At 41.1% G+C, this 27553-nt stretch overlaps 1 protein-coding gene across 1 annotated transcript; it reads right to left on the reverse strand.

Moving 5' to 3' along the window:
• Positions 1-245: 245 nt before the first annotated feature.
• robo4 (roundabout, axon guidance receptor, homolog 4 (Drosophila)) lies at positions 246-27553 on the reverse strand. Its single transcript, XM_071525395.1, has 19 exons — positions 27355-27553; positions 19565-19891; positions 17207-17364; positions 16280-16400; positions 15091-15229; positions 14003-14130; positions 11994-12109; positions 11557-11788; positions 11303-11424; positions 10901-11072; positions 10462-10659; positions 10260-10302; positions 9709-9824; positions 9003-9323; positions 8446-8550; positions 7361-7508; positions 4916-5149; positions 3918-4264; positions 246-1706 (listed from the first exon to the last, which is right to left on the reverse strand). Exons 1-19 carry the CDS (start codon positions 27551-27553, stop codon positions 1525-1527), a joined length of 3408 nt encoding a protein of 1135 aa, XP_071381496.1. The 3' UTR covers positions 246-1524.

Here is a 27553-nt window from a genome sequence, read left to right on the forward strand (position 1 = left end):
ACTGTATATTTGATGCCAATGATGTCCGGTTTGTTTGCTCACTGATTTATTCAATAGAGTAACTCTTGGTGTCCGAAACAATTTTCCATTTGGGACATTAACTGCTGTAGAACCTTAATCCAGTCAGAGATGATGACTAGAGAGATGCTTTCTTATTATTAACAAGGCCGCGAAGGAAAACACTGAATCATTTCAGCTTCAGATAGTCAAATATTGTTGCATACAATATTTAATATGGCAGGGACAATTATTCCTCAGCTCAGCTAGGACACTAGGCTACTGAGCGAATTCATACAAAAACTGTAAAATCCTTGCAAATTGTAAAACTTTACTGTTAAACTTGATTGCAATTAATACAAACATTTGAATTCAAAACTATACAAATTTGTAATTCACAGAAAAATTGCAAATCGTTACAAAATGTAGGACTTCATGTAAATACTTAACAACTTATTAGTGAATTTAAGCAACATTCAGCATGCATGCAAGGACTAAGCTATGCACACAGCAATGCCATTAAAAATCATTTTTTGTCAAATTCTTACTAAAATTCAAGTTACTCAAAGGTTAAACCTTCACTTAGTTCAAATTAATGGTGAACACACCAGAATGAAATCTAAAAAAAACCCAACTTTGCTACATATCCTAAGTTTTTACTAACTCGAACTTTGTCTAAGTTTCAAAAATGGACAGACAGTCTATAAAGACAAAAAATATCTTAACAATACAAAAGACTTCCTAAAATGTCAAATGAATGAAAGAAATAACAAGGCAGAGGTTGGTTTGGAATGCATTCAAAAAGTTCTTTAAATAACGTGTTGAATATGCTGCATATTTACACTTCATTATGACTGAATGATCTATAAAATGCTCTGTACAAAGTAGCTATGGTATGCTCTATTTGGTAGGACTTCAGCCCTCGGAAAATCCTGCGACACACAGAGGAAACAAACATTTGCTCTGACGAACGCTCCGCTACAGTATTTCTTCTTCTTCCTAATGACTGCTTTCTCACTGTCTTGCATCCTGTCTTTGTGTCTTTCTGGCCTTTTCAAAACGCACTGCGTGAGAACATCCCGAGGGAAGTGTCTCATTATCCTCTTCTCTAATGAGAGGAAAGCGTGCAGAGAAGGGAAGGAGACTTTTGAAACTCGACGAAAGCCGTTTGAAGGATGCAAAATAGTAGCTGGACTGCCCTGAGGTAAAGAAAGGAAAACTATTACAGACAAACAAAACCAGACTTAGCAGAGGTGTCCCAAACATCAAGGAGTTGGCTCCAATTATATCTCAAACCCAGATACTCATCTATTCATGACTGGGAAATCTCTAGAAACTTCAAACCCTAAAATATTTGGACGTCAAAATTGATTCTACCATTCTCAAGCAAATTAATCTGTTGTGGTGTCATTTCTGTCCCTTCTCTTCGTCTCACAGTCCTGTGAGTTGCTGTGAGGTGTTTCTGTAGGTGTTTCTGCAATTGTTCTGGCAATTGTAGGTGTTTCTGCAATTGTTCTGGCCCGGTCCCTAGGCGTCGAAGGGGTTGGTGTTCCTGCCGGGATACTGGGCTCGGTACTGGGCCTCCATTTCTTCAACCCAGGCCATGCTCCAGTCCCACGCTGGCATGGGCTCCGGCTCCCCGAACGAGTCGCCTTCTCCGCGGAACGGAGGGAACAAGGCGCTGAGGGGGGAGGCCGGCGGAGAGAAGTCTAGACGGGGAAGAGGACGACATGTTGATATGCGTGGTAAAAAAGAGAGTGGATGGGATTATATTAAAAAAGAAACCTTTTTTTGCCTTCGGTGTAATAAGTAAACATTTGGAGACCTTTCAGGAACACCTTTCAAGTCGACTCTCTTGGGAAAAGTGAATTTAGAAGGCTTTTTGATGCAGCTGCCTGTTACTGAAGACCTATTTTAATATGTTTGAGGCACTAAAGCAAACATTGCCATTTGACATCGCTCGATTTTTGGATTCTGCCAAGTTTACTGGATCCATAATAAACACTACTAAAAAATGGTACTGATATATTTCAAAGACCTTGGAAAATGTAGTTGTTAGAGAAATAGGGTTGTATTGTAGGATTTAGGATCCCATGTACAAGCTATAGAAGCCTTGCCAATTCAAATACTGCATACAGATAATGTGAAAATGCATATTGCACTGCATCCCGGTCTGGAAAAAGCCTGTAACTGTTCCACTATGTTTTCATATGATTAATCCACCCTGCTCTATTTTCCCACATCCAAGCCAGCGCACTCAACCTAGTTGATAGTGCAATGGATGGTTAACTCAGATCCTGTGCATTGGCAAATGTAAAGTTGTTAGGTTAATAGATCAGAGAATGCTTTCCTTACCACACTTGACTGCATTTTAAGTGGCCAAAAATAGCTCTAAAATCTTCAGAATGTCCTAAAGACCGACTGAATAACTTTTTTAAACGTTCTCCTGATGAAAAGGTAGCTTCTATATGACAGGAATATAGGGTTCTTGAACAAATCTTGAGGGAAAAAGAATCTGGTGAGGCGTCTCTATTACCCTTAAGGTCCCACTTACGTTAAAGCCCACTTAATATGAGGTCACATGGACAAATGGCCTCATTCCTGAATACAATATGTATGATTCTCCAAACCCTGAAGAAAATTACAGCCGCTCTGACTCCCCACGGATGGGTAAGGATCTACTGTAGTTTCATCTGATGCAATGCCCCTGATTCATAAGATTAATGTTTAATGTCACCCACTGTGAGATTGCATTATGAAGTGTAGAGAGTATGATTTCTTTTATAGGGTTGCAAGTGCACTGCTGTGTGTTTAAAAAAACAAACGGAGGGGTAGAAAACAGTGAATATAGCAAACGGAGTAAAGTTGAATGCAGAGGGGGAGAGAGCAGTGACTGATGAGGTGACACCGCAGAAAGGATGACTCATCTGGCGGTTCAATTTGCTGAAAGGTCCTAAGTAATTGCCTGGTGCCACCTTAGATATTATGTCGAATGTCTTTGTCTATTGCACCGACAGACACATGCACAACCGTGGACGGACACAGATGGAGAACCTACTCAGACATGCAAGCACACACACTCTTAAGTGCACACACACACACACACACGCACGCTAGAGAGATGTACAAATTGTAATTAAGAGGAGTCCACTGAGTCTGGCTTTTTTTTTTTAAACACTGACATAGAATTGTAAAGGCTAGAGAAAAAACAAAAAAACACAGAAACTCAAAACTTTATTATGAGTCTGATGTTTAAGTTTGGCAGTTTTTCTGTGTCACAGTTGTGTCCTGGGAGAGCTGCGTGATGCCTGGGCTTCAACACAGTAATAATAACTGATGAACTGAGTGCACCATCTAGTGGAGAGATGCAGTAAACACAAGGGTCTCCACTGTTTGAGGTCCTGAGTTCTTCATGAAGTCACTTACTATTCATGTCTCTTTTTGGTTCTTTTGAATAATCTTACGGAAGAGGATGAGGGAGTTTAAAGTCAGAATTCTGAGAATAAAGTCAGAATTCTGAAAATCTCTTTCTCTTTATTCTCAGAATTCTGAGATGAATTTTTCACGTGGCCCTCATCCTCTTGCGTATAATCTGTATACACCCTCTTGAAAAAAAAAAAAGTTCCCTGTTCTGCCAAAAACCCCTGAGCCGAACAGGTTATTCAATTTAGAGCAAGCATTCCTACTTCCCATTTTATTTCAAAGTTCCAGACTTTGTACAGGACTTAAGTTCTTGACTAGATTTAAAGATTTTGGTTGATCTACATGGCTACAGTCAGACTTGTCATTTTGATGTGACTTTTGAGATCTGACTCAAATTTGATTTCCCTGATCTTCCAGACTGAGGAGGAAACCTGAATAGGACCCTTGGGTTTATACACTTGGCATCAGTAATCGGGAGAGATTCTTGCCCTGCTGACCTGAGAAAGAGGCTCCGCTCGTGGACTCCGCCGTCACGGCCAGGACGCGGGCGTAGTTGGCGTTGTCGTTCATGTAGGAGCTGTCCACCGAGCTGATGAGGCTGGTCCGGGCGCTGGCCGTGTTGTCCTCCATGACCGAGCCCCAGCTGTTCCACAACGAGCCCTCCCATTCGCTATAGCAGGAGGAGGGCGTGCTCTGGAGGCGGGCCCGTCGCGAGCCGGTCGGCTGAGCCTCCCGCTTGGCGGCGTCGGCGTCCTCCAGCTGATCGGAGGGGAGCGGCCCGCAGATGTAGCCCATGGTGGGGGAGAAGGGGTGTGGCAGGGAGGGACGAGGCTCTGGCAGGCCACTGGTGAGAGAGGGTATGTTGGCATGGTCAATGGCTAGAGTTTAGCTATGAGGAGCAAATCTATGAAGTCATTTAGAGGAGTTTGCTTGGAGACTGCTTTCAATGTATTGGTATTAATGGAAAAATGACAAGATATGGCCTGCAGTTGCAGATATCTCTGTTTAAAAAACATTTGAAGTTGATTTTGACCAAATTACACAAAAACCAAATTACTGTTAGCATCCTGAGGTAAAATCTATATTTATACAAGTAGTAGTTCTTGATAAAAACAACTTCAGATTTGTATGAAATCTGTCACTATATGGCACCAGTGTAACATATGGGGCTGAAGTGGAGGCAAACAGCCATGGTGAAGCTTCTTTAATTACTGTTAATTTACAGTATCATAATCTAGCTACTTATACTTATGTTGCCTCTGCCTGAGACAAAATGGGAAGGGAAGAACAAATAGTGTTAATGGCCACATCTGGAAGGTCAGACAATCTTTTACTCTTGACTGATTTATCTTCTAAGACATAGATGGTCTAGAATGATGTGGAACAAAACTGGGTGGTCAGTCCTCAGTCCTTTGCTAGGATCTCAGCTAGTCACCTAGAACCAGCTTGTCTCAATGCCAGTCTCATTCAACACCGGTCTCCACTGTAACTTTACCTGTGTCTCTCGGGTTTAGGGCTGAGCTCCAGATACTGGGTGACATCCTGCGATGTCAGGGTGCCACCCTGCTCCTCGTCCAATGACATGCAGTAGGACGCGGTGGACAGGCGGCTGTAGGAGGGGCAGCTGGTGTTCGTGTTGATGGGTCCTGGGTGCCCACGGTGGCCCGATGCAGCACACACCGACTGGAGAGAGCCCATGTCCACTGTTAGCTTGGTAGAACGGCTGGAGCTGAGGGGGATGCGAGAGATAGGGATGTAAGACGTTTTATTTTGAAGGAATCCAGTACGTTTTTGGGGAGACTGGCCTGTTGGTCAGCTTACCTGCTAAATTATGAGAACATAGACACCAAAATCATCCATGTGTCCCCGGTAGATCATTGGCTCCAGTGCTCCATGCTAACACTTTAGCATACACTATGTTGAGTGATAGTAGGTGACTATCTCAAAAGTGAGAAAATGAGAACTTGTAGCATCTCTGAAGCTAAATGGTAAGTAATCTTGAATAATATGCTGATGTGCTGCTCTTAAAATTAACCTGGCTACAGCAGCTATATTGAGTTAATGAAACTGAATTTTTACAATTTATGAATTTACAGCCCATATAATGGTTGTAAGGGTTGATTCACTTTTACTTTCAATTCATTTGTTTCAGAATGTAAATTGTAAACTGCTTTCATTCTCAAAATACTCATATTGGATAAAAGAACCTTTTTATATTAAAGAAATCCAGTTTTTGAAAACGAGTAAAATCAATTTCCTGGATTGATTGAACTGAAAGTGAATTGCCACCAAACTGTAGCTGGTGAATGGAGTAACTAAACCATTTCTAAAATTCTCCACTTTCTGACACCCTTCTCTTGGCAGTTTCTCATTTCTCTAGTTGGTAATGAGCAGCAACAGGCTTTCAGCTCACCTGTCTCCAGTCATTACATGAAATCTTGTAAGCAATAGCATTCCTGTCTTGGAAAAAAGAGATAGCCTTTCTTCCTGTGTTTATCCTTGAGTCACACATCATCTTTTTGCAAGCCTTATTGATTTTTTTCCATCCTGGCTATTTCCCCTCTTAGTTTTTCTTTCATTCCTCTGGCCTCTCTGTAGTGGCAAAGCATACTCAAAGGAAGGAAGTTTAGGTCATCTCTAACCAGTAAGGTTTTGAGAAGGACAAGAGAGGATGTGAATGCAGGAAAGTGTCTTGGTAAGCGTCATCCTTTGGCTTGATTATTCAGACTTAACTGTTTTTTTCTGTTGTTTTCATCTTCTCAAAGGAAACAGGTGGCCCTACTCACATTGCCTGTTTCAGGTGTTAAACTCAACTGCATTGAAGGGATGGGAAGACAGGGCAACTGAAGCACTGGACAGTTACAATGGAATGAAGAGGTGTGAGTGTGTGTGCATGCGTGTGTAGAGGGTTTTCAGGTGATGTAACATATGGAGGCCATATTGGAGGTCCTCAGCTCTTGGGCAACAGTGGCTGTGAATAGCTTATAGTGTTTCTAAACGTAAGACTTGTCTGTCTCCAAAGAAGTGAACAGACATGGTTAATTTTTGTGCTGTTTTTGACTAGAAACTGATCATTTCACCACTGTTAGATGTGACTGATTTTGTGTTCAGATAATGTTAGCATGTTAGCTAGCTAACCCTAGTCTGGTCAGCTAACTATCACTGTTGTGTACACCAGTGGTTCTCAACGTGGGGTCCGTGGACCACCAGGGGTCCTTGAGGGGGTTCCAGGGGGTCCAAGTCAAATTGATGAAGCATTATTTCATTTACAAGAAGTTAACACAATTGGAGAATGTAGAAGAATTATTATTTTGATCATAGTTTCACTGTTATCTCTCTACCTATAATACAGATAGTCATGGGATTCTGGACAAAATCATATCTAACATTAAAAATATTCTCAGTTTTGGGTCCAAGAGACAAAATCTCATCAAATGGGGGTCCGTGGCCCTGATGTGGACTAAATTACGGGGTCCTTGATATGAAAAAGAGAATCACTGGTGTACACTATAGTCTGCCGTAGAAGCTAGCGTCAGGAGTGGCTAGTAGTCGCATGCTAACATTAAAATTTTCTGCTAGCTAACAAAGCCAAAAAGTAACTGTTTGTTTAGGTTAATTCACAGTTAATTCATATAGTGCTTTGGAGTACTACGACCAAAGAGACTAGGGCTAAAGACAAGACAGTTTACTGTGTCATAAATTTGGAAACAAATTTATATCAGACTATTCACTTCTACTTTTAAAGTTACTGAACTGACCTACATTCACACAATCTTTTTCAGGTGTATCTCTTTTTCTATCCTGGTTGTCATTATTTGTGCACTGTTCTCCACCGGACCATGATGGCACCAGACGTGGTTGCTGGGAGATTTGTGTTGTAACTGCAAATTCCAACTTCCACCACCCAGTGCGAGCTGTGTGTGCACCCTGTGTGTCTCACCCTTCATCTGAGGTGAGGCTGTGTGTGTCTGTGGTGTCGTCTATGGGTATTGGTGGCGGGCTGGGCAGCATGTCCACCAGGTGAAGTGATGCAGAATAATGCAGGACACGGGGAGAGCCGGCAACTTTAACATAGTCTGGATGTCCGCCTGGGCAAACAGATACATAGGAAAGGTTGAATAACAATACATACACACCACCATCAGCATAATCGTACACAAAGTTGGGAAGGTAACGTGTTATTCAGTGTGACTTTTGTCACCCCCTAACAATATCATATTTCAGTTGAATTATCCAAAAACTAAATCACACCTCTACTTCCCAGTTTGTTTAGCTATAAGTAGTTGTTGTGTTATCCTCTTCCACTGAGCTAGCTTGGATGAGAAATGGCAGAAATTAAGTTGACTTTCTCTATAAGTGTTCCCACTACTTTTTACAAGCAAAAGTATGACAAGAACATTCAAAATCAATGCTGTTTGGTTTCCCTAATCATTTACAGGAGAGGAAACTAAGGTTTCCTGATTTTTGTAGGTTGCAATCACCAGTTTTGGGGGTGCAACAGAAAAGTACTATATACTTATTACTCCCAGGGAGTAATAAGTAATAATGTTACTTTTGAAATGAGCACTGAGTAATGTGTAATTTATGGCTGTTCTAAGTGAGAAGCCCAACACTGGCAAAAAACAGATCAGTGCTTCCCAGTACTTTTTTCCCTCAAGGCTCCCACTAAGTCACCCATTATAAACAGGCAGAGTCATTGTGTGTGTGCAAAACTTTCACATACACTTCTTATCATTTAACCCAGCTCAAGTTGGTAAGAGCAGAATTTCATCTGGTATAGTCATTCTACTACAGATACCATCTGAAATGACTGGATTACATTGGGCTAATAATTTAATCTTGAATTCCTGGTCTCTCTCTAATATGATTTGCCTAAAATTCCTTGAGCACCCCTGAAATATTTAGACTCAAGGTTGGGAACCACTTGTACACACTGTTCTCTCTCGTCTCTCTCCGTCTTCCTTCTATTGCTGAGACAAGAGCTGGTGTGTGAAAAGTACTGACAGTATTGAGATTGTGCCGTACCAAGTCGGCCCGGTGGTAGGTGACTGAGTCTCTGTTTGTAGGCGTTGGCTGGACAGGCCTGGTTCCTGTTCGGCACCAGGGGGACACTGCTCACTGCATGCAACTCTGTGGGGAAAGGAAAGAGTTATCCTAATGTTGGAGGACACATGTTATCCTATATATTCTCCAACATTTGATCCCCTAACTCCTTTCTGACAGTGGATCCTTTGAAATAACCATCCTGTAAGTCAATGTCAGAGTTGTCACTGTGGCCCTGATGTAAAACTCCATGTCTAAACAGTCTGGTTTCCACTACAGATGGACTTTCTGTGGAGCGAAAAACAGCTGAAAACTGCCATCTAATGCAATATATTTGTGAAACAATGTGGAAAAGATATAAAAGATATTCCATGATATTCCATGACCATAGGCTTCCCTATGTGTTGAAGTTCTGTTGTATTGGAAAACAAAGTAGCAGAAGCCAGAGATACAAACAGAGAAGGAGGATTAGGAGATAAGGAGAAGAAACTCCAGTAGTGGTATTTACATGACATTCACGGCCATCCACTGCTGTTCACCTTGCTTGCTGTGGCTCTTCTCCCATGACTCCCTCAGCACACCCATCTTGGGCTGGCAGCGTACGGCCTGTTTCCACGGCAGAGCCTCGCGGCTTCCGGGGCTCTTTGCGACAGGCTGGGTGGATATCCGGATGGTCTCATCTCCGTGCTGATGGGACGGACCGTGGGGCATCTTGGGACAACGGCCGGGGCTGTTGAAGGTCTTGAGGCCATTGCCCGTCAGGTCCACGTAAAATGTGCCGTAGACGCCGCAGCTGTCGGGCACGATGGGGACGGCCGAGTCCAGGCAGCTGGGGTCCTTCTTGGCTGTGATGGGGAGGCCTAGTGAAACAAAGAGGAACAAGTACAGACTCGTGAAGAGGACTGTGGGAGTTGTGTGAAAAGTTGTACCTAAGGTGTGAAGATGCATAGTTTTAAAAAAGCCAAATTTTGACTATAATAGAACTTTTTCTTCCTTATATTGATTAGATACTGCTCAATTAAGAACAACCATGATTTATAGAAAACTCTTTTCTCAAGTACTGTAAACCGTTTTTAAGTTTGATGGCGTAGAAGAGTGAAGTGAAGTGTCTCACCACTGACTGACCTGACCTGAATTTGGCTCTTGATGACCATGGCACTGTGGAAATAGCGCCGTCAATAATTAAGTGAAAAGTCAGTCATTTTTACCCTCTTCATCTGTGCAAAGGTTTGGGTCAATACTCACTGGCACTCCTGATTCCTGGATGTTCCCGATTTTGGGCCCATAAGCCCTGGTACTTCTCGTTACAATGGGCCGGTCTCCATGCTCCAGAGATCCATGGGGAGTCTGGTGCTGCCATCCTGTAGAAGAGGCAGCACATGTCACTGGAGGGACAATCAACCCAAAAGCAACTAAAACGGACACCTGGCCAATTTCAATTATTAATTATTTTATTTTTCCTCACCAAGTATTTGGCCAGTTTTAACACATCATGTAACCACAGTCTGCTTTTTGTTGTTCATTGAAAGAATATCACTACTCTGTATTGTTGTAAATAATGATTATATAAGGTTTGTGAATCTCAGGGTTTGAAGAGTTTGCATGAGATCAATGTAAATTTAATATACAGTATCAGTAGAAACCAGATTTAGCTTTAGCAGATTTTTTTTGTCAATGAAATTCAATTTTTAAATGGCTTGACATTTTCTTATGACTGAAGTGACATTTCATTTTACATTTTACTTTTACATAATGTTTTTTTTATCAGAAAGCTGTGCCGGTTCTCTCCATTTTACCTGTGCTTTATGATGAGATCTTCACTGGCTAGTTTGTGCAAACCTAAGAAAAAATAGAGAAGAACAGCTCTTTGGTTGTTTTGAAATGATTGAATCAAGTCTGTGGCAGTCCCTGAAGCCCTGCAGGGGAAGCTGAGATATTCGTTTGAATCTAATTAGAGTACTATAATACATCATGATTAGAAGCTACCTCTACACACACCTTTAGCCTTGCCATGGCCTGGCACCAGGTGGCCTGTCCTGGTGTGGCGTCTGAAGAGGCAGACAGCTGTAGCCATCAGGATGCACCACAGGAGGGCGCCGATGCTGCCGATCAACACCGGGTCCCGCAGCACGGCCAGGACCTGGGATAGATCCCTACTTTCATTGTCTGACTGGGGGGACCCACCCTTCTGGGGCTCTGAGAGGGAAACAGGAAGAAGTTGAGAAAGAAGGAGAGAGAGAGAAATTATGAGAGAATGGTAGAGGAGGAAGTGGGTAGAATAATGAGAAAATGAGAAACAGAGTCAGGCTACTTTACTCTCTCGATGTGGTCATATCCTACGCTGATGACACAGATTGCATTTTATCTATGCACTGCTCTGATACTGATGTTACAAATTACTTATTACTAAACTATCCCAAAGTGCCAGGTTGCTCACCTATGACAAATCCACGTGGGTCACTCTGCTTTCCTAGTCCAGCTCCGTTGGCAGCTGCCACAGTGATCCAGTACTGTTTCCCTGGGCTGAGAGTAGAGATATCCAGGCTGTGTCGGCTGCTGTCCACTGTCCAGTTCTGATACTGCTGCTCCGCTGAGTCCACACACCACACCTGGGCAGAGAAACACAGTTTTTATCCTTAAATGATCTGGAAAAAGTCATTGATGCTTTTATCTCTGCTTGCTTAGACTGCTACAACTCTATTCCTGCCTTTGTCAAAAGTCCCTCTCATCTCTAGCCATGCATTAAATGTGATGAGTAACATCTTAAAATCAACTCTCTATCTAACATTGGGGATATAAGAGTGTATATACAGTATGTATGTATGTATGTATGTATTACCTGGTAGCCCTGTATGATACCGTTGTGGGTCTCATGAGGAGGAGGCTCCCAACTCAGGTGGACGGTGTTATTGTACTCACGGCTCACCGTTATAGAGACAGCCAGCGGCGACGCACTGGGCACTGTGGGAAGACAGCAAAGTTTGCTAGTATCACCTTAGCACCACTGTACTGTATGTGTATAGACCCACAAAGCAATGGGTCCCTTTACGCCAAGCACTCTCAAACCAAATACTAAACAAACCAAATTCTCACCTCTCTCAGGAACTCTCAGGTGCCTGGTGTTGCTCTCCCTTCCATACAAGTTGCTGCCGTAGGGGCGCACTTTGAACTCATACTTGTAGCCTCTCTTTAAGGGGCCGACATGGGTCTGGAAGTTAGGCAGTGTCACCTTCTTCGCTGCCCAGTCGGAGCTGGCAGGCAGCAGAGAGCGGTAGAGGACCTCAAAACCGTCCAGGTAATGTGGCTGGGCTGGGAGGGACTGGAGCTGGCCAGAGAGAAAGCACCAGTTGGCTCATTACACCTGTAATAATGCATGCATGCTCTGCAGCTGGTAGTTGGTTATTAATTAGTTCACTTCTCTCTAATGTGATATGAATCCAACACTCTGTGGCAAGTAACAAAGACCACACATTAAAATTTTGATATAATCCTCCTCCTACATCATGTGCAACCAACCAGCTTTCCCATACCTTCCACTGTACTTGGGACATGTTGGATCCAGGGGCCATGATGGTGACATTTTCCAGAGCCACTCGCAGGGCCGACAGCTCTCTGTGGAGGTCTTTCTGCTTGGTGCTTGCTGCCTCTGGAAACACAAAAGAATAGTTTAACTTTTTTATGATGGACATATAAAACAAGATTTGTGAAAACTAATTACACACCAAATGGTCATCATGGCCATTGTTTTACCATTGGAGTTTCTTCAAGAAAAAGTTTTTGAGTGATGTGGGAGTTTAATTAACATCTTAAGTCATATCTAACAGCCTAATTGGCCTAATTGCGGCACCATCTGGTCAGAATCCTGGAATAAGCACTGCTGGGAAATGGAGGTGCATTTCTTTAAGACTTCTCCATAGATTTTAGCCTAATTGTATCTGGCTTTTGTTATGCACCAGTTTAGTTGGGTCTAGTTTTGATTGCATTACTGGAGAGTTGCAGGAAAAGGTTAGGCTCAGGTTGCCAAAGTTACTGTACTTCATAGAGACTTGATTTGATTGCTGGAATAAATAGCTCCTGCTTCAACACACCTCAGGCTGGATCACTGTTTGCTTTCTTGACCAGATAAAAGCTTTATCCATAGTACACATTGTTTACACAGTGTATAGCCCTTTTAGACAACATACCGATCAGACTAGTGAATATTACTCATTTTTGTCTTCACTCACATTCACCTCCACCATCACATCCACCATCATATTTCACTCATATTACAGTGAGTGAATGAGAGAGTGAAAACAAGCAGGCAAGGTCAACATCGCTCAGATGGATCAGTTAATCCGTCAAGAGTGTGCACTACTCTCCTGAAGTCTTTTGGTCTTTCAAGTCCACTACCTGCTTGGACTCTGCACAGTTATTTTGACAACAAAGCATGGTGAAGATCTATTTACCATCTAGCAAGCCTCAAGAAGCAGCATTAAAACAGCCATCAAGGTAAGGTAAATGTATTTCTACCAAAAAATAACTTGGCAGTGATAATATACGCTGAAGTGAAATCACATTATCTTTAAGATTTTAGACAGTATTTAGAAAAAATACCTCTGCCAAGGGATGAAAACCAGACAACGAAGACTTAAAGCATTAAGCTTTATCTCTTGAATTGCTACAAGTCACCTGTCAGTCAAACAGTGTGTCCAGTACTGTGGTGTCTTTTCCTTGGATTTTCTGTTGATGCAGTCTGAGTTTCTGTAGGTGGCGCTCTTTTCTTTGTCTGTTCAGCCATGGTGGCTATCGCTGCTCATGCTAACTACACAGTTCTTCTTCTATTTATTACAAACAAACTGGAAACAGGCAATGCATCATTTCCTCTGGGCCAGAGGATTTTCCCAGGAAAGAGCCACCAGACGCTGGGTGTTTAGAACAGCAAATGTAAAAGCTTTCATGGGCTGGCTGTAGGTTGAATATCAATTGATGATAGAGAGTAGCAAAATGGACATTTATTTATATGAAAATGTCACAGATTATTACTTCAATATCTCTGGTCTCTCGTTCGCTGACAGTGGTGCAGCTCCAAGACTTGTTCACATCTTTAGTCTTTGCTCTCTTGTTTCTAGTTTTGTGAGGCTTGTTAATGCTCACACATACAGGCTGAACTGTCAAAGCTCATAGGAAAAGCATTATAATGCAAATATTCTTCATCTGCTGATTAATGCTTCAGGCCATAGCATGGTTGAATAGACTGACAATCAAACCCGATATGCCCTTTTGTTACGGCAGTGCCATTACATTGCTATTTAAAAATGGGATGTTTTAAGCCCCTTATTATATACTTTTCCCTGTCGGCTGTCAGGATTCCACTTTCAATTAAAACTGAGCATTGTACAGCAGATTTTAGGGAACTCTGGTTTAATGTTAAATGTGTTATAAAGGTCATATCTGTACAAGTAAAGAGCAGAAATATATGGGGAAAGTGTCAATGTGTCAATTTTCTCTCACAGAGCAGACTTGGTTTTGGCCTTAATGCTCCAGGGATTAGTCTTACCCTCGACCAGTAGCTGTGCGCTGGCAGTGACCACGCCCACATCATTCACAGCAGTGCAGGTATATTTCCCTGCATCCTGGGCTGTCACATAGTGGATCTGGAGAGTCTGGTCTGGGTCCACAAGATACCTAGACACACAGACAGAGCAATTACTGGTCAAATTTACTGTCCCTCTCATTTTTTGCCATCTCTTCTAAAATAACTGAAATTGACATTTTGTTTGCCATGGCACTTTAATTGGTTTGATTTACAACTCAGAATGTCAGGGAGAAAAATAATTAAGCTATAAAGTTGGGTATTGTTGTTGAAAATAAAAAAGCCCTGGGCAAAATTACTGTCACCCTTAACAAAAGTTCAATTAAAATATCTCGAATGTGACCATTTCCATATTAAAATGGGGTGATTATCATGGCCATTGGGAATAAAATGATCAACCCAATGTTCAAAAACTGGGCCTTCATAGAAGGCTGTGGGCAATGAAGCAGTACAGAGACCTCAGACAATAAATCAAGAAGCATACAGAAATGGCTCAGGAGGAAATACTGGATGTTTCTATAGTCCATTGAGTCATGATCTATTATGAACTGCACTGAACACCTATACTCAGACTTGAAAGCCACAAGTTGGCCTCATTGTTAGAAGAAAGGTGCCACTGGAAGTGTTGGGAGGCAAAGATCCCTCCCAAAGCTGGTGCAACCAAGTACTTGTTCTTACATGGTTTTGTCCAGGCCTTCTTTATTTTTTTAATTTCTATTTTTTTTTTTCAATTCTTTCTGCCCTGCTAAGTTTACAACATTTTTAAGTTGTATATGATACAAATAGATGTCTGAAGTCAGACATTTATTTTTAGTTTCAATTTCTTAGAGGAACTGGGAAAAAAAATCATTAGGGCGCAGTATTTTTTTTACCACAAATGCATTTACATAGTACATGCAATACACTGTTTTTACCAATGCACATCATGGAATTGCTAGTTGTAGAAATGCCATGATTGCACGCACCCACAAATATATCATAAATCAACATTAATGAGGTATAAAGTGGACTCTATGAATGGAACTAGTGTTATTGTATTTTCCTATGGTTACCTGCCGTTGGGCAGTGGCCCCTGCTCTCTGCTCCACACCACAGCAGGCGGAGGGTCTCCTTTAGCCTGGCAGTAGAACTGGGCCGACTCCCCCGTTCTCACAGACACGTTCTCTGGCTTCAGCACCAAAACAGGCTTGGCTGCAGTGGGAGGGAAGGGGGATTCAGAGCTGCACTGGACATTTTGGTCTTTGTGGTAGCTGGTTGTTGTGTTGTTTGCAGTAGTTATGGTATTTTAGCCCAATTGATAATAGGATTCAACTAATAAATGTTTTTGAAAGTCAATACTGATGTTGATACAACCCCTAAAAATTTATTTTCATCCATATGCAACTCTAGTACAAGGAAAACAACCTGTTAGGCTTTTATCTATTGAGCAGAGGTGTTATGGTCATATCAGCAACAAGTAGCATTGTTAAGATAACTGAAATTGCAATACTACTTCAATACCACTACAAAAGACTACTGAAATTTAGAAACGTTCCATTCCATTTCAATGTCACCTCCAGAGAGCGTATATGTGTAGACTGGAAAAGGAAGAAGAAGAAGTCGGAGTCGGAGTCAAACAGCTGAAAAAATTCAACAGTGTCAAACAGTCCACCACATCTTGAACTGGATCCCACTCCAACTACACTGGTTGAGAATACTGGTACCAGCACTGAAATATTGAACTATTTCACTTACAGATTAGGGCTGAACAATGAATCAAAATTTTATCGAAATCGCAATATGGCCTACTGCAATTTTCAAATCGCAGGAGGTGCATTTGTTAAAGGCTAAATGTGTGTCAAAATTTTAAATTAAATATTGTCGTGCTGCAGAGATGTCCTGGCCTACACGTCATATTCTACAGACTTAAGAAAACATCTTTGTTTGGTACAGATCCCCGCAAAAAACACACCATAATCATTTTAATACGTTTTTCAATGAAAATGAGAATAACGATGTAAAAATTATCATTCCCTCTAATATTGCAAATCATACCGCAATTGCAATATCAGTCAAAATAATCGCAATTAGATATTTTTTCTAAATCGTTCAGCCCTATTACAGATCCAACAAAGACACCAAACCAACATCAAAACCTGCTGATAATTTTTCTTGTTTGCCATGGGACCAAATAAAACTCAACTCAAAATTCTGGTATTGTGAGAACACTAGTATCAAGTACTAATGGGAATGTTGTCTCACCCAGCACAGACAGCCGAGCCGCCCTGCTCTCTCTCACTCCCACAGTGTTGCTAGCCACACACACATAAACACCAGAGTGGTTCCTCTCTGCAGGGGCGATGATGAGCTTCCCACTCAGCTCCTAGAGCACAAACACACTAGAATGAGCAGGTAGAAAACACACAAGTCTACAGAGGAATAAATCTAAAACATTCAAAGCAAATATGCAATGCACTTGTCCTGTCACACCACTGCACTCGGAAAACCTCCATTTCAACTTAAAAGATAAAGAGTAACTGATTTTTGGTGCCAGGTGATAGAAGGTGACATCACCTGGCACCAAAGATCAGCCAATAGCAGATGGCAATTTCAGTGGCATGCTTTCTACCATCAGATGTCAGGCTTTACACTGAATTGGGTTTGGGGGGGTTTAGCTACTCTTTAATGTTTGCATGGTTTTACTCACTTATCAGTACAAAATACATACAGTAGTATATGATCTAATATCTGTTTTGCTTATTTCAAAACAGTTCAATCTTTAATACTGGTTTGGACAAAACTTTAGGACACTGCTTTGTGGTGGAGTTGAAATGAATCACATGATCAGTATATACGTGAGTTTCCATGCCTGTTTTCTGCTGCCAATTTGATCTTTATTACTTGTCATTTTTCTGAACCACTAAACTTGTGGCACTTTGTCTGTAGGTAATATAGTACGATCTATAGACAAAGTGCCCCTGGTTTAATAGTATAAACAGGGATGTAATGGAGAGTAAGCCCATCTAAACCCAGTTTACCCACATTTTATATTTGGAGTCTACCCACCTTTTTAGGCTGACATAAATCTACATTATATGAATTTATTGTAGACAACACACTAAATAGACATCACTATATATGCAGTATAACACAATATATTAAAACTTTATCATGTTTCGGGGGTCTTACAGTGTAGTGGTGGTCAGTGCTGTTGATGGGGAGGCCGTCCTTCCTCCAGGTGACGTTAGGTTCGGGGTGTCCCACTGGAGGACCACAGTTCAACACAGCCACCTCCCCCTCCCCCACCTCCACATCGCTGGGCTGCACGCTGAACTCCTCCCGCAACACTATGACAACATGGAACAAAGGTTTGAGGGCTCAATCTCACACCACTCTAGTGTAAATGCGATACTGGCTGTGCATGAAGTGACCAGGACACTTGAGCAGCAGTGCTTCATTTATTTGCTGTGTGGGAACCCAGTCCACATGAAATTCAGATACAGGAACTGAGTGTTAATTGAATTCTCCTTGAATTTAATCTCCTTGAAGTTAATTGAATTGAAAGCTCCTATGCCATCAGTAGTGATGTTTCCATTCAATTGTCGAGTGAATTTTGAGCCAGCTTTTGAAATTAGGTGCGTTTCCATCAGCTGGGTTGAAGTGAATGAACAGGCAGTCACATCAGAAAAAAATTGAAAGAACCTTTCCAGAAATGATTAGTATTGGACAGGTTGCACTCAGAAGACAAAAACAAAGAAATTAACCTGACAATATTCAAATGCCAAGATTCTCAAACATTTTCATGTTCTGGATCCCCAAATAGACACACATTCTGCCACAGACCCCCATTTGATGCAAGGTCAAATGGACAGATATTTTACAGACAAACGTTGCTGTGTCATTATTATCAGTATACCTACATACTGTATATACACATATAGTTCTGACAGCACTAGACATGCACCCAATGGTGACATGTTTTACAGTCCCTAAACCAAACACCACTGCACACCACACACAGTATGTATACAGCCGTAAAAACTGAGTGGACTTTACTCATTACCAGCTACAAAGGCAGACAGTAAACCTTCCTTTAAAGCCCATTAGCCAACACTAAATTGAAAACATCTTTTCACTCTCCAACTGAGTGACTAAGCTTTTCATACAAAAGCTGACAGGTAATGACAGCAAACAACAAGATTTACATTAATTCTTGACCAAAACAATTCTCACACAATCCACTCTCTCCACCCCATTAAATATGCATGTCGGAAAACAACACAAGATTTTTAGGTGCGATTACAGACAGAAACTCATTCTCTGCTGTCCTAATGTGCTTTTTCCCCATGCTGTCACCACATTGTTGTTACCCATTGCAGCTTTGAGGCTCTGTGTCCTGTTAGACTCCAGGAAGAGTAGCTGCTGCATGTGGAGCTCTGCATAGGGATCCTGATAAGTAAACAGCGGGGGGAGTCGGAGGTCAATTACTGCCACTGTTTGACCCCCTCCCCTCCGACAAACATTGACATTGGACCCCTGCACCCTTCTGTCTCTGTCATCACATACATCTCCATCATCCTTCTGTGTGTGTGTGTGTGTATGTGTGTGTGTGACACTTTCCTATAGGTGTGGGGGATGGAGGAAGTAGCTGCAGGGGATCTGACCTGTAGATAAGGGGATCTGAAGTGTAGATACGGTCTCCCTGGAGTAGATAGCATCAAGTCCTTTGGTATTAGCTCACATATCTCACAGGTCTGTGTATATGTGTGTGTCCCCTGTGCGTGTTTGTATGTATGTGTGTGTTTAGTTCAGTCAAGCCTAATCTCCCGTACTGGCATTGTCAAGTTTCTCAACATCATGTATATATGGAGCCTAATATTACTTTAATTATGGGAATAATCAGAATAAAAGCGGAAATGACTAGCAGATTACTAGGGATGATATGCTTAACTCACGATACGATTCGATCCGCGATATGTGGTTCACGATTCAATACAACCACGATACGATGTCATAAATAAAAGCTCAATGACAACAAAGTCTGACTGTGCAGAATTATGTTTATTTCTGAGCCACAAATCTTTGTAGTGATGACAATGGCTTGCTAGAATCTAAACAATTTAAAAATGTCAAATGTTTGGATGGAGAGCTTATGAAATTGAGATGGTCAAGCCATCTCATTTGTGATTACTACAGCAGAATAAAATGTAGCTAATATCACGATTCATTTTTCTGCCCCACGATACGTATTGTCACTTTTTTGTATCGCGATATATTGAATGACGATATTTTGTCTCATCCCTACAGATTACGCATTAAATGTCGGTATGAAAGGCATGGTATAAACCTTTGATAAACCCTTCAACAGAAGAATATCAGAGGCTAATAGTCATGTAAACACTTAAACCGACTAATTTCTTTGGTTGGAATACATGATATTCTGTCTGCGCGTATTCATCCACTCAAAGGAAGTGACGTAACACACGTAAACACACACCTTATCACATCACTTAACGCTCAATGTACACAGTTCACTTGGAGTCTTACCTGCAATATACAACGACGCATTGCGGCTGGTGGCCTTGCCCGCGCTGTTCCTCGCCACGCAGGCGTAGACGCCCTCGTGCGACTGGCCCCGCCTGCCTCCCGACACGCTCAGGAAGAACAGGCTCCCCTCCGACAAAACCATGGGCTGCGATTGGCCGTCTCGCCTGTCCGTCTCCAGCGGCTGGCCGTTGCGCAGCCACTCGATGGCGGGCTCGGGGCTGCCGTCCGCCCGGCAGGACAGCGTGGCGGGGCTGCCCACCTTCACCACCACGTCGGAGGGGTGGTGGACGATGCGAGGCACCGTCTCCTCGCCACGCACTCTGGACCCTGAAGAGGATATAGAGATGTTATGGAGATCGGCAAGTGTCCAGGTGTATGTGTGGGAGCAGAAGCGGTGATATTTCTATATGGTGCTTAGGTTGTGGTTCAGCGTAATCAGATTTAGAAATGCAGAGAAAGCATTTGAATTTCAGTTAAAGACCCCATTAAATTAACTTTTGCATGCTTCCTGGAAAACAGAGTATCTTTAATGGTGAACTCATGCTGCACTAGTAGGCGTAAATATAAATTCCAACCAATAAAACCATCAGATTCTTGAACAATCCCGCCCCTCTGCACCCCTCCCATCGAATAAAACTGCATTTCTCTCCCTGACTCATATTCCGTTGGTTTAGACTTTTGAATGATCCCTCACTGCATTGTGTCCCGCCCCAACATCCTGTTTCAACAGGAAAGACATCAAATCAAGGAAGTAAATATGTCATTTCATGGGGTCTTTAAGTTCCTTCAAAATGTTAGAGACAAAAATCCCAAAAGCCCCATCTGTCTCTCTCCTTAGGTCTCATTCCATATCTTATCCTTGCACTTTGCTCTTACATTCTTGGGTATTCTAGGGTTACAGGAATACTGTAAGAGCACTAAAGCATGATTTTTGCATTCCTGACCTTTGCTTGCTTGTAATTTTGGTGATATAAGAATTTAAGCTTATTCTACTGCCACACCCAAACAGCAGCCCCTGGCACCGGGTAACACATCACCTCTGGGTTCATTTCAGTGGCAACAGAACACCCACAACAAACAACGTTAAGCCCTGCTACCAACAAACAATGTCTATTTGCAGCCAGCGGCACTGGAATGCCATTGTTTGAATTTCCCATGGTACTGGATGACCACACTCAAGGAAACGGGGGGGGGAACTGTGATCGGCTTCCTGCACAGGAGAGGAAGCTGGAGGGTCTCAGGAACGTCATCCCCAACAAAAGCAGACTGGAACTCCCCCAACAACACCACATCCGCAACAGAACAAAAGACCCTCTCAAAGACGAATTTCACCACAACATAACTTTTACATTTCAGATGTTTTATTTTCTGTCGTTTTAAGCGTACTTATTATTCAGGGTTGTGCTTCTTAAGTTAAAGTAAAATGCAATCAACATCGTCAATTTGCGTTGTGTGAGTGGGTTGAAAGAAATTTTCTGGACAGTTATTCTCTTGTAAATATATTCAAAAGCGACTGTGTTCCCCTCTGAAGTCCAGATGCTTAATATAGATATTGGAAAATGTGGGTGTATTTAATTTTCTCTCAACCACCTCAAGTGATGGAACACGATGCCATAATTGCATTCGCTTTGATCTTGAGAATTTATCACTCAAGACTACTAAAACAGCAGGAAAATGTCGGCAAATCTCAGGAAAGTTGCAAACGGATAATGTCAAAAAGGCCATTAAGGCTAACAGGATTTGGGGGAACTGGCCCTTTACAGATACCTCCCTCTCCCTCTCCCTGTCTCTCTCTCTCTCTCTCTCTCTCTCTCTCTCACACACACACACATTATTCTCATCTACCCCAACTGTGTACTCCATATTGCCAGATATGCCAGAGATAAAAGGCTGCAAAATGTCCGGAAAGAGAAAATATCAAACGTCTGGTGATGTTTATGGGTTGCAATCTTTCAGATGCCATCACACACATTTTTTTTTTTTTTTTTTTTTAAATAACTTGAACATAATCTTAACCCGGCCAAATATTTTTGGCTGCCTGACATGGGGAGGGACTACCTACAAAAGGGTTGCACTTCATGAGCTGTTTCCATTCACTATAGCCGGAAATACCCTCAAATTACAGCAAACAATAGCCACTTTAACCTCATTGTCATTGTGTCGTTTCACATTAAAGTAAAAAGAGACTGCAGCCAAAACATCGGTGTGTCACTGTCCAAATACTCATGGAGTGCTCAGTGTATTCCTGAGCGCTATTTATTCAGGAGGAAATGTAAATTAACATGCTCTCCTCATCCTAAAAGTAAATTTAGAAAGACTGGCACGCAAACAACAACAACGACCCAACGGCTATTACAGCTGAGAACTCGTGGAATACATTTGAACTTGTGTTAAGGAATTTGTTCCCAGAAATGTATTAGGCAGCATAAAAAAATATACGGAATAACAACACAATGTTTCTAGACATGTACAGTTATACTGCACTTAAATTACTTTTTTAGAATCCTTACAAGTGAATGCTTTATTGAATCATTTTGACTTTTGATCTTGGATGTCCTATGTAATTAACAAGAACAGTGTTTTGACAACTGAACTGGAGTTTTGCACAGAAATCTAATTTCTCTATTTCAGTTTTTACTGTATGTTAGTAAGGAGTCACCTAACACGCCATCTAAAACATATGAAACCTTAGCGATAAGTTATTGCCTGTGTTTTATTTTCTTTATTGCTATGTATCACACACACAGACATCATGTATATAGTGCACTGAATATTAGGACCACCTGCTCTTTCTATGAAGTACACTGACCAGGTGAAAGATATGATTTCTAATTCATTTCAACTGTTGAATACACTTGGAAACATTAAAAAAGAACTTTGAATCTTTGGAACAATTTAGACTTGACTTGCCTATAAGTGCCATTCAGAGTGCACTCTATCTGAACTGGACAACCTTGAGGATGGTAAAAAGCTGAATTCACTACAACGCTACCATGGGTGAGACTGTCTCTCCTAATGCTCACTAAGGAATGAATGAAATGGGAGACAGCAAAGCTTTTAGGATGCCTCTTCACTATACAACAGTTCTTCAAATGCATCAGAGAGTACTGCTGTTGCTGTGCTCATTTGAGAACACACTTGATCTTCAGAGTCCATCTGAGGGAGACTGAGGAATCTAAAACTGGAACAATTTCAAGAGACGACCCATCAATGAAAACAGTGTGTTTGGCTGTCACCTTTCTACAGTCCACAGTGATCTCTTTTAGAGCAAGGGTGCTGTCTTGACCCTATCACTCTGATCATTACTGCTTATTAGGCCATCCACATCTGCAAATTAAACAAAGCTGTTGTGTCTGATCATTATCAAACCACACAATCTGAGTGAGAGCGGCAACCCAGTGGAGTTAAGACCCAAAGCAGATGAGTATTCACTACCTATTTTCACAATCTGAGGCCCACTTGGCCAAATCAAGCATGCTAGAGCAAGAAAGTCAAATGTCCTAATTGCAAATGGTGCAGCATCGGCCAAAGCCTATGAGTTTTAACAGCAGTGGAGATGGTGCAGTGGTGCTGAAGGTAGGGCTGTATAGCCAGAAATAGTAATATTCTGTCATGCAGTGTTGGACTTTGTAAATCCATCACTTCCACACCTAATGGGCCAAGCTACTGCATCTTTCTTAGCCATTTCATTACAACAGTCAAATCAACAAGTCATAGGAAATCTTTGGTACAGAAAAAATGGTGGTTTTCTCAAAATCACATTGGAACCACATTTAATGACAGACAGGTTACAAATGCCTTGATAAAGGTTGTGATAGCTGAGTAAAACCTATCTATCAAGTTTGATTTTTAATGAAAAATGAAAAAATCATTATAATATTCCTGTGGGGACTGTGATACTCAATGGTGAGTTTAGAGACCTCATTGTACTTTAGGGTGTTTTTTAAATCTCCTATGGTATCACTAAAATATTCCTTTAATATTCCTATAGGGACTTATTGTGTGCCTGTAGTACTCACTAGTGAGATTAGTTAGGTAGTAGGCTAGTTTATGGTAGTTTTTATCTCCTATGGTGTGACAATATTATTCCTATTATAACATAACTTTGCTATGATGTATCCTGCTAAAACTGATTGAATTAGCCTAGCATAGTTATTTTTGTGCCACTGGTTATTTGTCGCGTGTTTACTGTCTCAAAGCTGGATTGAAAATAATAAAGTTGACAGGAGAAACATGATTAGATAAAGAAATATTGTTAAAATACTAAGATAAGTAACACTTACCTGCCAAGTTAACAAGGACTCCAAAAACCGGTAACAATATTGTCATGAAAACGCTTCTGGTCATCGTGGATATTTTCCAGACCAGCTGATAATTGGTTATTGCAGCGTATGTAAAGCGTTTTTACGCATTTTAATTCAACTGAATGGCCAATTTAGAGGGCGATTTCTTTCTCGTTTAGGTTTTATGCTACAACAAAAAGACCACGAGTTCAAGTTCCAACTTTTCTTGAAAAGAAAATTCCGGTCTAAATGTAAAGTAAAAGTGTGTCTACATTCTGACAGTCAGCGCCAACTCAATTCGTATTCTCCTGTGACTGACCGAAGTCAAACTAACCGTAATGAAATGGAGCTTCTGGTCGTCTCGATTTTCAAAATAAAAGCCTCATTGGCAAAACGTACACAATAACGTGACAGAATAAAATCCTTTTTTATCTTTATTTTACAGATTCAGTTTCACTCGTCACACGTATTTTAACCTGATGATTAAACAGAAGGATTGATCCGATTTTGTCATTCTGTACAAGCTAATATTTGTTCTTTTGTTGTACAAAAAAATAATAATTATTATTTTATTATTTTATTTTAAAGGCAAAACAGCAAAGCTTCCGGTATTATTAGCTGTCTGTGTCTGGCTTGACGCAGATTCTGATCAGAGTAAAGAGCATAGTTATATATTAGTCATTCAGCTAGTCAATTTTTGCCTTCGATAAAAATTTAAATTTAACATTTATGAATTTGCAATAAGGCTACAAAAAACAAACTAGTCCTACAAATTTTATTAAATTTTATTTATATATATATATTTTTGAAAACATGGAAGACTTGATGGTTCGAGACTGGGAATGGAAAATAGATTCCTGTCATTGTTATTCCACAGGATGGCGACACCGCCGTACTTAGTAAGATTACGTCAATTTTTACTTAAAGCTGCACTATGCAAGATTTTTATGTAAAAAAAAATAACATCAATCTTATCACCCTAAATTAAAGAGGAATGCCGCCTATTTTCAATAGCAAAGTCTTTTTTTTTATCTGCTCCAGAGCCAGTTGCCAGGCCCGGCTGGGTCAGGTCACATGAGCAGCTTATGTAGCCTACCTTGGATGCTAATTTGGCAGGCCCCCTTTTCAGTACAATGTAATGTCAATGGGAGTTTGGATCTAAGACGTGAACCTGGCGATTTGAAAGCAAACTGAGAGCCTTTTTGAGTGTCTCCATCCAAATGAGCCAAACAACTCTGAAGTGCTATTTGTTTAACAAAAGAAAAAGCAACTGTGTCTCACAAAGATCCACCAATATTCTCTGTTCTGGTAAGTATTTCACTTTTTTGCCAAAATGATCAAAATCCAACACCCAACATCAAACTAACTTTACTCCGGTCAGGTCCAACCCACAACAAGTTCAGCCCATTCTGTGGGGGTTGTCAAAAGGCATTCTCAATGGGGTGGTGTGTTTTTGGTGTGTACACCAAAAATGTAAATTATAACATTCATCACAAAATAGCTCCTGGAATGCAGTGAACATCACAGATTGATGAGATCTAAGAGAGTATCCGAGGGTGGAATTTTCCTTGAAAGATAAGTATCAATATTCAATAGTTTTTAGAAAATCATGCAAGCAAAAGCCGTAAAAAGAAAAACATTCATCACTGTTCCCATCTTCTTTTTTCCAGGTTGTTTTTCAGTGACAGTTTGTGGCAGCAGCTCTGTCCACACTGCTGGGAGGCAGGAAGTTCAGAGTCTCATGCTTCAAAACAATAGAAGGAAATGATATATCTTTCCCTCATCTAATCAGTCTACAAAGTATTTTCAACTGTTAGTAAGCATGCCACAGCTCAGTTTATATTGTTAAGGTTATGGTCTCTGTCCTATGTATATTTTACATGAGCTGAAAGATACATAAGACCAGTTTCTTGAAATGGCTTACCAAAATTAATGGATTATGGGATAATCATCTACCATGTAATAAGAACCACTTAATAAGAAAGAAATTTACTTGAAGTTTGTAGAGAAGAAATACCAGATGACAAGTTTATCATATTGTCTCCCACTCTATTTTCTATATATCAGCTGATGATGATGGAGTTTAAGTCTGAGGAGGAGAGAGAAAACACTCAAGCTTCTAATAGTGTTTTAACCCAATTATCCCAGATCCTCGGCCCAGAAAAACAGTGAACTACCGCGAGTTCATTCCGTCCAATAGCACACATAAATAAAGTATTGTTGAGTGAACTGTTCATTGTGGAGCCCAGAAAGGGCCGGGGCTAAGTGATGGATGCTTATATTGATCCAACAACTTGGGCTAGATGGCCCCGGCATCGGCCAGCTTTCAGTCAACAACAAAAGGTTTAGAGAGGATGAAGGATGAGTCCCGGCTAAACACAGCCCATGGGAATGGTGGTGGGCCGAGATGTGCCGAGGGAATGAACCTCTTTCACGCCGCGGACCAAAGGTCAGAAGAAGTGTTGGAACGAGGCAAAGAGGGCGGGATGGAGGAAGAAAAGGGAAGAATGTGTCAGCTATAGTGAGGAATGCGATAAAAAGTGACTTAAGAGTAAATTCTAAGTGTAATTCAAGTGTGTATTGAAAAGGAATTGTGTGGCCTAGTTAAACAATCGCTGTCAGCATGAACGACTGCTTTCAGATAGTTTAAACAAAATTTTTCTTCTATATTCGTACATGCTGCACCTCTGTTTTCTTTAATGGTTGTGATCAATTGAAAGTATTAAAGACTGAAAACTACAGCTATTTGAAATTGTACCTTTTTTATAAAGTCACAAGAAATTATCTTTTTCTTTTTCAAATTGTCATTGCATTCCATCAGCATATATATATCATTTTTTTTGTATTCCATCTTATTTGGTGAATCAATCTTTTGAGAAAAATTTAAATTAAAATAATTACTGTATATTATTATTATATCTGTCTTTCAGAAGTGCACTATCTTCTTCATCTCGCAATTAAACTTTTGTAAGTTAGTAAGTCAATCCTGTGGTCTGTTAACTGATCAAAAACTTTTATGTTTCATTCCACAGTTGGAACATTATTATGATTCTCATAATAGCTTCGGGCAGATAGCTTCCCAATGTCGCCAAAAGGACATTTAACATTCTAATAAGTACGACTTACATAACTTTTCACAGTAACATCATTCTCAAGTTTTTTTAATACAGGATGGATGAAAAAATCTTTTTTCAAATAACCAATTTAATGTATTACCAAAATAAAGATAAGTCAATTTCATTTTTATGCATGTACAATTCATTTAGTTTTGACAAGAATTTCCTCCACAGGCAAAAGAAATGAATCCAAAGTTTTGTTCAGCTGCACTCGACTTAGCGATTGATCTTGACTATGGCTGTACAATGAGCCGCTCCAGAAGTTAATAGCAGAACATTGCTAACTACCTTTACGCCTAACTGCACTGGCGCCCCATGAAACACATCAACCCATCTGCCACAGGTCGCACCGCCTCGAAGACGCCTCAAGCTGTGTGAGGGAAGGGCTTACCTTTTCTCCGGTGTGGCCTGTTCTTATGAGGCGTGTGCTGGTGTCCCAAACCGTGACGGACGTGCTCCTTGACCCGGCTCTTTGACCTCTTGTCCGACCCCGGCTCCGACGGACAGATGTCCTGGCACTTGCAGAGCAGCGAGTACTCTGCCCAGGTGTAGAACCAGGACGCCCAGAGCAGCCACGCACCGACCCGCAT

The sequence above is a fragment of the Centroberyx affinis genome, unplaced genomic scaffold (genome assembly GCF_046629955.1).
Source record: "Centroberyx affinis isolate AG114_WGS23_722 - 3 ecotype Tasmania unplaced genomic scaffold, CSIRO-AGI_Caff_v1 ptg001291l_1, whole genome shotgun sequence".
Classification (NCBI taxonomy): Eukaryota; Metazoa; Chordata; class Actinopteri; order Beryciformes; family Berycidae; genus Centroberyx; species Centroberyx affinis.

What these genes read in the sequence shown, in the direction of transcription:
- robo4 (XM_071525395.1), bottom strand. Translation starts at nt 27,553, where the DNA reads ATGCGGGTCGGTGCGTGGCTGCTCTGGGCGTCCTGGTTCTACACCTGG. An exon ending in CCCACGTGGATTTGTCATAG is followed by an intron (nt 10,660 to 10,900) that starts GTGAGCAACCTG and finishes TTTCCCTCTCAG; the next exon opens with AGCCCCAGAAGGGTGGGTCC. An exon ending in GATCTCATCATAAAGCACAG is followed by an intron (nt 9,825 to 10,259) that starts GTAAAATGGAGA and finishes CCTCTTCTACAG; the next exon opens with GATGGCAGCACCAGACTCCC.